The 13,231-nt window shown below is 41.8% G+C and overlaps 1 protein-coding gene across 2 annotated transcripts in view; it reads right to left on the bottom strand.

Annotated features, from left to right (window-relative positions):
- Nucleotides 1-4,715: 4,715 nt before the first annotated feature.
- Nucleotides 4,716-13,231, bottom strand: part of POMT2 (protein O-mannosyltransferase 2) — a 48,990-nt gene continuing 40,474 nt past the window's right edge. For both annotated transcript variants that reach the window (XM_061611830.1, XM_061611831.1), the window contains exon 21: nt 4,716-8,816. In XM_061611830.1, the coding sequence (XP_061467814.1) occupies nt 8,711-8,816 (106 nt within the window). In that variant the 3' untranslated portion in view covers nt 4,716-8,710. The remainder of the gene's footprint in view (nt 8,817-13,231) is intronic.

Below are 13,231 nucleotides of genomic sequence, written 5' to 3' on the forward strand. Positions count from 1 at the left end.
GGTTTGGCTCTGAAAGAACAAGGCATGTTTAGCCTTGAGAAGATGGAGGGGAGATATGATAGCACTCTTCAAGTATTTGAAAGGTTGTCACACAGAGGAAGGCCAGGATCTCTTCTGGATCATCCCAGAGTGCAGGATGCGGAATAATAGGCTCAAGTTAGTGGAAGCTAGATTTCAACTGAGTATCAGGAAAAAGATCCTGTTACAGTGGTACGATAGTGGAACCAATGACCTAGGGAGGTGGCAGGCTCTCTAACACTGGAGGGATTCAAGAGGCAGCTGGACAACCACTTGCTGGGTATGCTTTAACTTGGATTCCTGCAGTAAGCAAGGGGTTGAACTTGATAGCCTTATAGGCTCCTTTTAACTCTACTATTTATGATTCTGCGATTCAGTAAACAGCTTTTCTCCTTCTCAGAGCTCTGGCTCAAGGAACTGGCTCCCCCTGACCTCAGTGTAACCTGACAGTTTCTGGTTTTTGCATTTGTAATTGCACTTTGGAGTAATTAAAACAAACCCCCACCAGACTATTTTCCATTTCAAAATTCAACTCCTGAATGTCTTCATGAATAATGCAATTCTGATCAAGCTCCCCTGGTCTCTTTGCTCATCTTTGCGCCTGTTTCCCAGCCCGGGATCCTCCTCCCCTTCTTCCCTAGCTAGCTAACTCTGTAATAGGAACTATACACCATGACAGCTCTTCCCCACAAACCCCACCCACACTCTAAGGCTGAGAAAACAGAAGCTCATGAAACTTAGCTTGTGCTCATCCCCTGCAGGCCACAATATAGCAGAAATCTGTCAAATTCAGTTGCATAACAAGCAGTAGAAAGGCTCATTATGGTTAACAATCTTACACAAAAATGATAAGGGCAACAGCTGCACCATTTTCCTCTTGCCATCAAGTGAAAGGGGGACCCAGTGGGGCACTAATAAGAACCTCAAAGGATCGGAGCCATGCGAGGAGATTACATTAGAAAAATGAGAACATGTTAAGGTTTTCCTTTGCACTAAACGATCAAAGGGTAAGCTAAAATGTCTCACAATATCCTGGTAATTAGGGATTGTTGAACAAAATGGAAGTCAAAAGGCCAGCAGTGCATGACTCAGCCGAGAAAACCAATGTAGAGCTATGGGTTTCATTCCAGGTATCAGTAGAATAGCTGCCTGATCAACATGGGACAGTTTCTTTGTTCCTGAAACATTTTGCATATTTTAACCATTTCATTATAGTTACCTCAGTTCAATTCACTTCAAACACCCTGTTTATTAAATATGATTTGACAAAGAAGCAAATAGAGTTACAAGAGCAAACTTAATTTCCCTGATACTTGACATCACTGACCAAGGTGTATCTGTTATGCAGCATGCACTGGAGGCATCTTGGGAATCAGAGAACATGCCTCCAGCCATACACACTCTTTTTGGATTGGCTATGCTGCTAGGCCTTACTGGTATGGCATCTCTGTAATATTAATATACCGCACGCACAGAGAGAGAATTAATCTATTCATGAGGCGACGTCTTGCCTTATGTGAGTTATTTGCTAAATCGGTTGGGGAACCTGTGGCCTTTCAGGTACTGTTGGATTACAATTTCCATCAGCCCCAGACAGGATAGATAGTGGTCAGGGATGGTTGTAGTTTTAGTCCAGCATCATCTAGAGGGTCACAAGTTCCAACCCCTGTGACAAATGCTGTGAGCAGCATCTTACCCTTAAGCTTCCACTGTATTCAACCCTGCTTGCTGCAAAAGGAGTTGACTCTCCTCCAAATTTTCTCTTGCTGGCACATTCCACCATCTCATTCAATCCTAATATTACATAAGCACATGCAGTAATCTTATATCCTGAAATCAACATACACTGGGCACAATTTGGCCAGTATTAAGCACTTGAAATCCCACGGATTTCAATTGGGGGGGGGAATCAAATGGTATTTAATCTGCTTGATTTTAATAAGAAACCTTTAATGTCAGTTTTTTAAAAGGAAAAAAACTAACAATACCACCTAGGAGGGGCATAAGCCAAATTATTGTAGTGGAAAGCAAGAAAGGGGAGAGTACTCCTTGCCCTTTAGTACCAGAAGATGAAGTTCTTCCTCCTGACTTAAGAGCATAGCAGTTACTAAACCCATTGTTGTCTTGCTTCTCTGTGCCACTAAGAAGTCTTGCCTAGTGAGGACAAATAGAAATGGCTGGTCTCTTTTGGGAGACAGACAGGGGGTCACATGACCCTGTGGGCCCTCCTTGATCTCTTGGCAGCTTTTGAGAGCATCAATCATGGCATCCTTCTGGACCAGCTCTGTGAGCTGGGGAGAGGGAGGCACAGCAGTTCCTCTCCTACCTGCAAAGTTAGTTCTAGAAAGTGTCATCAGGAGATTTCTGCTCAACCCCTTTGCACTTGTGCAATAGGACCCTACAGAGTTCCATTCTATCCCCAGTGCTTTAAAATTTTTAATTCTTATATGAAACTACTGGGTTAGCTCATTCAGGGATTTAGAGTTAAGTACAACCAGTATGCTGATGATACTAATCAAAATTTCAGTAAGATTGTGGAAGTGATGGAGGTGCTGTAGGGAGATGGTTGTTTTCTTAGGGGGAATGGTGCTCAACCTCTTCTGGCTGAGACAGTAGGTTTGCCATGTGGGGTGCTCCTTCGACCTTGCACTGTCACTACAGCTCAATACCATAGAGTGCCTTTTACTAGCTACTGCTGATTTGCCAGCTGCAACCACTCCTGGACAGAGATAATCTGGCCATAATGATCCCTCCATTTCTTGACTTACCAGAAGATATTATACATGGAGCTGTCCTTGAGGACAATTCAGAAATTCCAGTTAGTACGGAATGCAGCTGGACCATCTCGGTTCACCCATATTATGCCAATTTTAAAAGAGCTTTGTTGGCAGTCTGTTCACTTCCAGGCTCAATTCAAGAGCTCGTTCTTACCTTTAAAGCCCTAAATGGTTTGGAATTCAAGTACCTGAAGGAGTAACTACTCCCCTATCAACCTGCCTGTTATTAAATATCACCTGCCAAGGTCTATCTCCACCACATATTTACTCCAGGAGGTACAAAAATAAAATACAACAGCTCTCATGGTAGTGATATACCAAGGAGGTTTTCCTGGCACCAACATTGCCATTATTTAGCTCCAAGCAAAAGCAATTCTAGTTATCCATGCATTTTAACAGATTCTATTGATTTAATCAACCACATTGCAATCTGTTTTAAGGTTTTATCTCTACTGTTTTTCCTCCTTTTTAATTTGCTATATGCTGTTCACTGTCCTGAAATCTGGTATGAAGGCCTGCATAAAAATGTTTAAAATAAATAAATAAGCAAGCAAACTCCAAGCCTCATGCTATAATCTACCTTCTATTAGCTTGCACTAGACATTTCTGTGCCTTCAGCTTCCTCCAACTCATCATTGCAGCATAATGAGCATCTTTACATTTTTTCTTTCCATCTCACCTGAATTCCTTCATCAACTCAACAAGACGTAGGGGGAAGTGAGAGGAAAATCATTGAGCACCTTACCAAAGGATGCTCTTGGCACCTTTGTGGAGACTGTCAAACAAGGGAGCTGACTGCTGCCATTTTCCCATGTATTCAGACATGCCTATTCAGAAACTGGATGAGTTTTGATGTATTTCACATGGACCATTAAATTCTAAAAACTCTTCAGCTTTAGAAGATTTATCACACTAGCTAATGTAGCAATAGCTGCACCATTTATGAATTGCTAGTCTACCCCACTCCATAATCAACATATATTCAGTCCCACTGGAAGCAGATTTTCTAGACAATCTTGCCAGTGGCATTACCATTAACTAATTAAAAGGGCATGTATGTGTGGGTAGAACAAAGAGGCACCACCAAGTTTGCTAATATACAATGTATTTTTAAAAATGATCATATCAATTTCCCTCTGGTGTATGTAAGTCTACATTGTAAGTAGCCCTCTTTACTGTCCTCACGCATGGAACATCTGCCCGCCAACTATTCCAAGCTCTCATCTTGGTCCCTCAGCTGGATACACAACACTCAGATTATTAAATTATATCAGAACTATTCTTGTTTTGAACTTGCTGTTCTACTATAAGGTTCTCAATTTGCATGCAACTGCATTTTATAATACAGGCAATATTCTTTCAATTTTGATAAACCATTTGATTTTGTAATCAGGGCAACATCCAACAGGAACAAAATGAGATCATTAAACTTTTTTTTTTCAAATGGATCAGATAATCAAGTTCTGTATATTAAGAGCAACTTGGGAACCAGATGCCAACATCAGGATCATGAGAAACTATATGGGTTTCTCTATGGATCAAAAAGGCCACTGTTAACTTCAGAGTCAAACTCTGGCCAGTCAACACAAGTAAAAGTCTAGCAGGGATCCAAGAGATTCCACCAAAGTGTGACAAACCATTGCCACTGGGTATGAGTTCACAAACACATTTCCTCTGTAATCCTCCCATCCTATGTGCATACACACTTTTCATTCAAGGGGTGGATGAGTTAAGTCTTGTTTTTCCTGATGGAACGCAGAAAAACAAGTGGGATCATGGGCGATGGCTACACTATGATCAGCATTAGTGTGATTAGTGTCCTCTGCAGTAATATAGCCCTTATTTTTCATCCTATTCCTATAGACAAAGTAGAAAAAATAATAAAAATCAGAAATCAACAAGACATTGGAAAGAGAGGCTATTTATTACATAAGAAAAATCTATTCAATGTTCACTTAATCCCTTTACAAAAAGCAGTGCCTGTCCTAAGACAGTTATCCTTCCATTTAGTGGCATTACACCGCAGAGCAGTGAAATACATTGTTAGAAATACCGATGGTGGTCATGTACAAAAGACACATACAACACACACACACTTCAATATTAGCAGCATTAGTAAGACAAATTCATAATGCAGAAGGTTGTCTAAGATCACTAGACAATACATAACTACAGACCCACTGATGCCTAAGGCACAGCCCAAATCACTCCTTTAAAACAATTAAGTTAGAGATGAACTACAGATTCAGAAATATTACATGGTGCAGCACTCACTTCAGGACAGAAGTGAAGGATTGCATGAATGTTCCTCCACTTCAGAAATTTCCTGCCTGCAAGAAGTTCCCATATCAGAGAGAAGGGTTCCAGCCCAGCCTACCTGATATGCTAGCAGTATATATGCATATTTGTTTTTAAGTGAAGAAATATTCAAATGTGATTGATCCTCTATTTTCAATCTCAAATGATACAGTTCAGGAAATGCTGACAATGGGATGTCTCTGAATGAGTAGTTCAGCTCTGTCTACACATCAGTTAGGATTCTATATAAATAAAAGAACAGTGGTTTCTGACAAACATTATCTGGTGCACTCTGGACATGGGGTTCTTGACCATAACAAACAGAATGAGAAACCAAGTTAGGAGAGAGCTACCGTAATATCATCCTGCAAGAAGCAGATCAGGGTTTTTTTTATTGCTGTGTTCATTGTTCCTTCTTAGAAGGAATGCTGTAGAATATTTGTTAATCCTGCACTAGTACAGAAGAAAAAAACTATGCTCAAGACAAAGGTTTTAGTTAGGCATGCATTGCATCATGACAATATCCTCTGGGTTCTAATAACAGCATGGGGAAGGGGACAGAAGAGGCAGTTCTATAGAATATGTTAAGTATACAGTTCTGATTACTAGATCCAGAGTCTAGGCTATGTAAATACAGCCATTGGGAGGGAAGTCAATGATCCTATAAATGCAAACTTTTGGAAGGGCAACAAAATTTTACTGCCCTTTAAACATCATGGATGAAATCTGCAGAGCCATATAGGCCTGTCTTCTTTAAGAAGTTTTTGCAGTCAAGAAAACACAATCTGATCCATACTCTCTTGAGACAAATACTGTGGGAGTTTTCAAAAGGGAAAAAAGGCTCCAAACATGAATGGTTGTTGCTATTGTTAATAAGAACTGTGTGGCAATAGGTGAGTTGCTAAGCTAAGATTTCAAAGCCCTGAAAAGCCAAGAAGAGATTTGTAGAAAGGCATTAATGGTTTAGAGACACCAGCATCCATTAACACCCTTTACCAAATGGAAGGTGGCTTGTCCACAGCTAAATCATATTTGCTGACCAGCTAAGGTACAGTCACTCAAAACAACTCAGGATCACAGATCTTGTCTACAACATTTAATTACTTGCTCTGTAACTGGTACTGGAAGGGTTAAGGGGGCATCCAGAGGTTTTTATTAGAATCTCCTAGAGGGGATGGGTAAGAGGCCAACTACTTCTCTTAATGCTACATGGTTCTATGAAGCCCATTGGTTTTTTAAATACAGTCTGATTTTGTATGTTTAGTATCAACGATCCTTTTCAACAGTAGTAAAGCAGTTCTGCCAGACAAACGTCAGAAGGCGTAACTGCAACATTTTCCAGCTTGGGATAGTTCTCTTAGGGTGTACATGTGTATGTTGGAATGCGAGTTTTCTCAGAATGCAAGGCAAGGCTACATTGAACAGTCATCCACTGGAGTACTGCAGAATCCAAGGAAGAATCTTGATGAATATTTGAATTAAGTAGTAAAAATGTTTCCTTGGTCAATCTCTAATTCTTAAGGAGAAAAAAAATGGTTTCCCTCCTCCAAAAAGCAACCATACCTGCTCCAAGGGGTGTACATATTTAAACTGCTATAGAAGAGTACTATAATGTAGAATCCAGAAATAAAGGTAAAAATGAACAGTTCATTTTAGGCACCAAGTGATGGAACCTCGCATCAATGAAATCTAGTCAAGAGTAACACTTGAGCCCTTAATGAAGTACAAGATAGCCAAGCCCCTTGCATATCTTATTGCCTTTTTATAATTATCAGATATGCTGCTACTGCTTATAATCTATTGTACTTGCAGTCTGCTGTCTCTCTCAGTGGCAGAGGTGAAGAATGGAAAGTTTTCATGATTTCCCTTCTTTTCTATATATAATCTCTGAAGAGTCAGATAACCCAAAGAAGCATGTTTCCTGTCATACAAAATGGTAAGTGTATCAAAACCAATAACTCATTTCAGTGATTCCTGTTAGTTGTCAAAAGGGCAGTTAAAATAAAAGGCTGGAACCCTTCACTGCTTCTGCTAGCTTACTACAGCTAACTAAAAACTGGTCATGGCAGTCTTACACTGTTAAGCAAGACCAGCTAAAACAGTCTTTCATTTCCCCTCTTAATGGGCTTGGCAGTCTGAGTTTCAGACAGTCAGCATAGCTCATATTCACCTAGCCTCTCCTGGGGATGTTGGCATATAGTCTCCATGCCAACAGAGCTATCCCTTTGATGATGGCACAGAGGGATAGGAAGTGGCAGGCTTCAAGCTTAATGCAGACGCTAAAATGAATTATTTGGTGGCCTCAATTTTTTTTTCATATACAAAAGGAGACTTCGGGGACCAATTTGACTGGAGATAAGACCAAATTTGCTCTGGAAAACAAAAATTGGAATTTAAAAAACATGTTGCAGGAGAATGCCTTGCTCAATCTTTTTGTCCAGATTTTGTAAAAAAAACAAACCCAACGTCAGAAGTGCATTCCCTCTAACCAACTGAAGAGTTTTGTTCTGCTCTCAGGCTACATCTCCTCTTTTCTGATAGCTTATCACAGCATAGTAATTAAATTATCCTCAAAAATAATATGCATATATATATATATATATATATAAAAATCAACATTCCAATATCATAACAGTTAGCAGCATGTTCTACACACTCTACATTCATTAACGAAGTACCGGCTTCCCCGCTGGAAGGAGTGTTAGTAGGCAACCAGATTAGTACGATGAGTGACAATAAAGCTCTCAGCACAAGCTTTAACTTATTATGTGTTCAACTTTTGGCATGCACACACACACACCAAAGGCACCATTCCTCACTGTCAGAGGAATTTAGGGTAGGAAACCTAAAACAAAAATAAAAAATGAACAGATCTCTCTTCTTTGGAGCTTCTTAAACTAAAGAGCAATGTGATGACTGGAATGCCACAGCTTCATTGCTGCATGAGATCTTCCAGGTTGCTGCTAAGTCTATTTTGAATGGATATCTGTGCTCGGGCAGCAAAGGCATTATGCAAAGATATGAACACCTCATTGCCTTTTGTCTGAGGGGCAGACAAGGCACAGAATTTCAGAAGGCTTCACACTTTATGTCCAAGTTCCTGAAACTTAGAACAGCAGCTTATCTCAGGAACACATACAAGTGTGTGTATATGTGCCTCCTCTACACACATACCCCTTTAAGATCAACAAAAAACAAATAAATTAGATATTAACTGTCTTGATCTCAGAAGACTGTTTCCTCTCTCTTACACATGCTTGATCTTTCCTGAGCACTGTTAAATCACATATAAACAGAGTCAGGTAGACATATTATACCCTCGCAAAACATATACACCCTCCAACTCACACAAAAATGACACTGCTGTGAAGGTCACAGCCATTTGGCTGTTAACATATTGCTTGGATGGTTTAAACTTTAAAGTAGCAGCAGGCTCATATAACTGGAGCTCCACTGGTTCTCCTTCATGGTTGCCGCCTCCTTTTCTCAGACCTCAAAGTTGACAGTCCACTGTCTCAGTACAGAAATGCAGTTGGGGAACAGATACTCCACAGCTCTCAAGTAATGGGTTTCACCACTTCTGTTCTTCTGTTTCATTCCCTTTTTTCAGGTTGTATCTAGAACTCCCATGTTTCCAGCCACCTAAGCCCTGCCATTGGGCTGTTAGGATCAGAAGCCAGAGGTCCTATCATTCCATAGGAGAGAGGATGGAAGAGGTAGAAGCTGTGGAAAAGATCTAGACATGAATCAAATTCCTAGAGACCCAATGTCACAACAGCAGAGCACATCTCAGCATCCCCTAGGGGAGGGGTAGCCTATGTGGAGCCCTCCAGATGTTGTTGGATGACATCATCCCTGAAAATTACCCATGCTGGCTGGGATAGATACAAGTTGCAGGGCTACTGCAGTTACTATTGACAAATCTTGAATTATTAAATTATTATAGCAGCGACTGGTACTATGAAAACTTGCAAGGTAGATCAGACTTCATTCACATATTTTAGAGGATTGAACCCAATGGAAGCTATTAGATGTATTGCCCACTAAACTCTGCAGTAAAAGAGAATAGGCCATTGTAAAAGAAAAGCTTGTGTAATCATTATATTGTGACACTGCAACAAGAGATGCACTTGACCCATTATGAAACTGCTAAGACTGCTGCTGTCTAAGCATTTCAGAAGAGGCAGTTCCCAAAGCAGGGCAATCGATGAAAGTTAGCATTACTCACTATCAAAAGCCATTAATGTGACCAAAAAATGGCCCAGCTTCCCGATGGTTACTTTTCCCTTCCACACAGGGAAACAGTTGTGTGAGACCATCCCCACATGGCTTCCTGCTTAATTTGTAGTATTCTTCAGTGTTTGGTAACTATGAAAGGCCTTTCACAAGACCAGACGAATACAACATGACGACTTATCCACCTCAAAAATATCATTCTGTTTCCTGACTCCTAAACAGAGCAGAGCAGAGCAGAGGGAACTGTCTCAGTTGGTCTACAGGTGAAGACATATAACCAAGCCAGCTTTCAGAGAGCATGTGAACAGGGAGAGCAAACAGGAGTTTGACAAAGAAGCTGTATTGAGGAAAGAGGCCAAGAGGGCTCTGAAGCTATGTGCTCTAAGCTGTGTGCTCTGAAGGGCTCCATAGCAGCTTGATTGGAAGGGGTGTGGCTTGTTAGCTATTGGCTTAAGGGTGTGGCCTGAGAACTGCTGAGGGCAACAAGTAGCAGCTGTGTGTGCTGGGACTTTCATTCTGTTTCCTGACTCCTAACAGAGCAGAGCAGAGCAGAGCAAAGCAACCTGTCTCAGTTAGTCTACAGGTAAGGACATATAAGCAAGCCAGCTTTCAGAGAACGAGCGAACAGAGCGAGCGAACAAGGAGAGAAAACAGGAGTTTGACAAAGGAGTTCCACAGGGGAGGTTAAGGGGGAGGTCCCTAAACCCCCCCCAAAAAACCCAAATTACTAATTCTCCTTGTACAGCACACCGCATACCAGTGGGACTCTCAGGTTTACCCTGTAGTAGGACAGGACAAAGCACAGGCCACTCCAAAACAAGCAGTTAGAAAGAAACAAAAGGTAGAAGAGAGTATGAGCGGGAAGGATACTCCAGTGATTGTGACCTGCAAGGTGTGTGCCATGTGTGTTTTCTTGCCTGAGAACAACATGGCATACACGTGCAACAAGTGCAAGCTCGTGGCACTGTTGGAAGAAAAAGTGAGAGGTCTGGAACGGCGGGTGGCCACACTGAGAACTATAAGAGAAGATGAAGAGTTCTTAGACAGAACACTGGAACAAAAGCAGCACAGAGAAGTGGAGGTGGAAGAGCAACAGCAGGTGGTAACAGAAGAGGAGACTGCTTTGGAGAGGAACAATGAAGTGAAGGAAACTCTGTGGGAAAGGGTGACAGTTTGGAGCAGAAGAGCTAGAACACACCCTTCACCAGTGGAACTATGGAACCGTTTTCAACCACTCGAGGAGGAGACTGGAGGACAGCCTGTGGTGGAAGAATTACAGGAGACCCCATGCAACAACGAGCAAGAGGCTGAAGCTCAGTCAAGCAGGGACAATGAAACTTCGCCCCACAACAAGAACAAGTGAAGAGTTCTAGTAGTGGGAGACTCCCTACTGCATGGGATCGAAACCCAAGTATGCAGAGAAGATCCGTTGACTCGCCAGGTATGCTGTCTACCAGAAGGACGGATTAGAGATGTGACGGAAGGGTTGCCATCACTCATCAAGCCCACCAACAGGTATCCCTTTCTCCTCATCCATGTAGGAACAAATGATACTGCCAAACGGAGCTATGAAGAAATCACATCAGACTTTGAAGCTCTGGAAAGGAAACTCAAGAACTTTGGAGCCCAGATAGTTTTTTCATCCATCCTTCCAGTACTTAGAAGAGGAGTAGAAAGGGAAAGAAAAATACTCCGTGTGAATGAATGGCTACGAAGGTGGTGCCAACATGAGAGATTTGGATTCTGGGACTACAGGCTATACTTCCTGGAAGATAGATTGCTGGCAAGTGATGGGTTACATCTCACAAGGACTGGGAAGAATGTGTTTGGCCACAGCATGGAGAAGTTCATCAGGAGGGCTTTAAACTGAATCCTAAGGGGGAGGGAGATGTAAACTTGGTGGTAACGACTGATGAAGGCTTGTGCACAGTAACGGGAGCAGAGAGATCGGCTGTAATAGGGAGCAGTGACAGTCCTCAGAAAAATGTAGTAAGGAAGCCAGGCCATAAATCACATGGTCTTCGATGCCTGTATATTAATGCGCACAGCATGGGAAACAAGCAGGATGAACTTGAACTCTTAATACAGGAGGACAATTATAACTTCATAGGTTTAACTGAAACTTGGTGGGATAACTCCCATGATTGGAATACAGCAATTGAAGATATAACTTGTTCAAAAAGAACAGAAGGAATAAAAAGGGAGGTGGAGTCACGCTATATGTTAAAAATATATATCCCTGCACAGAAATACAGGAAGATGAGCTTGGTAGCTCCACCGAGAGTATCTGGATTAAAATTAATGGGGCAAGTAATAAAAGGACTGTGGTGCTTGGAGTCTACTACTGACCACCCAATCAAGGAGAAGACGAGAATGTAACTTTTGAAAAGCAAATTGCCAATGATTCGAGGAGGCATGATGTAGTAGTAATGGGGGATTTCAATTATCCCGGTATCTGTTGGGAGACAAATTCTGCCAAATATGGCCCCTCCAAGAAATTTCTGACTTGTGTTGCAGATAACTTCCTCCTACAGAAAGTGGAGGAAGCAACCAGAGGATCAGCTATCCTGGACTTGATTCTAACCAACAGAGATGATTTGGTGGATGAAGTGGCAGTTACGGGAACTCGGGGAAAGTGACCACACCATACTTGAATTCTTGATTTTAACAGAAGCAAAAGCTGAGAGTAGCCATACGCGCACCCTGGACTTCAGGAAAGCTGATTTTAATAAACTCAGAGCAATTGTAAGTATGGTTCAATGGCAAGCGACCCTAATGAGAAAAGGAGTCCAAGATGGGTGGGAGTTTCTAAAAAAGGAAATTTTAGAAGCGCAATGGCTAGCAATTCCAACAAGGAAAAAAGGGGGGAAACAACAGAAGAAGCCAATGTGGCTTCACAAAAAGCTTAGAGAGGACCTGAAAAAGGACACATACAGGAAGTGGAAAGAAGGCCAAGCCACAAAGGAAGAGTACAGGCAGGTATCACGGAATTGCAGGGATGGTGTCAGGAAGGCTAAAGCTGAGAATGAGCTGAGGTTAGCAAGGGATGCTAAAAGCAACAAAAAAGCTTTCTTCATGTATGTCCATAGTAAAAAACAGAGGAAGGAAATGGTGGCACAGCTACTCAGTGAGAATGGCAAAATGATAACAGATGACAAAGAAAAGGAAGAAGTCCTCAATTCCTACTTTGTCTCTGTCTTCTCCCAAAAAAGGATCTGTGACCCTCCTGGGAAACATGAAGTAGAACGGGCAGGATTGGAGCTTGAGACTGATAGACAAATGGTCAAGGAATACCTAATCACTTTGAACGAGTTCAAATTGGCAGGGCCCGATAAACTGCATCCTAGAGTATTGAAGGAACTGGCTGAAGAACTCTCAGAACCGCTGTCTATTATCTTTGCGAAATCATGGAAGACTGGTGAAGTGCCAGATGACTGGAGGAGAGCTAATGTTGTCCCTATCTTCAAAAAAGGGAAAAAGGAGGAACCGGGGAACTACAGACTAGTCAGCCTAACATCAATCCCTGGAAAAACTCTGCAGCAGATTATAAAGCAGTCAGTCTGTAAGCACCTTGAAAACATGCGATGATTACTAGGAGCCAACATGGTTTTATGAAGAACAAATCCTGCCTAACTAATCTTATCTCATTTTTGACCGGGTAACCTCCCTTGTAGACTGTGGGAATGCTGGGGGCATAATATACCTCGACTTCAGCAAAGCTTTTGACAAAGTGCCCCATGATATTCTGATTAGCAAGCTAGCTAAATGTGGGCTGGATGGAACAACTATCAGGTGGATCTACAGTTGACTCCAGAATTGTACTCAAAGAGTGCTTATCAATGGTTCCTTCTCAAACTGGGCACAAGTAACAAGTACCACAGGGCTCGGTCCTGGGCCCAGTG

The sequence above is a fragment of the Rhineura floridana genome, chromosome 2 (assembly GCF_030035675.1).
Source record: "Rhineura floridana isolate rRhiFlo1 chromosome 2, rRhiFlo1.hap2, whole genome shotgun sequence".
NCBI classification, from domain to species: Eukaryota; Metazoa; Chordata; class Lepidosauria; order Squamata; family Rhineuridae; genus Rhineura; species Rhineura floridana.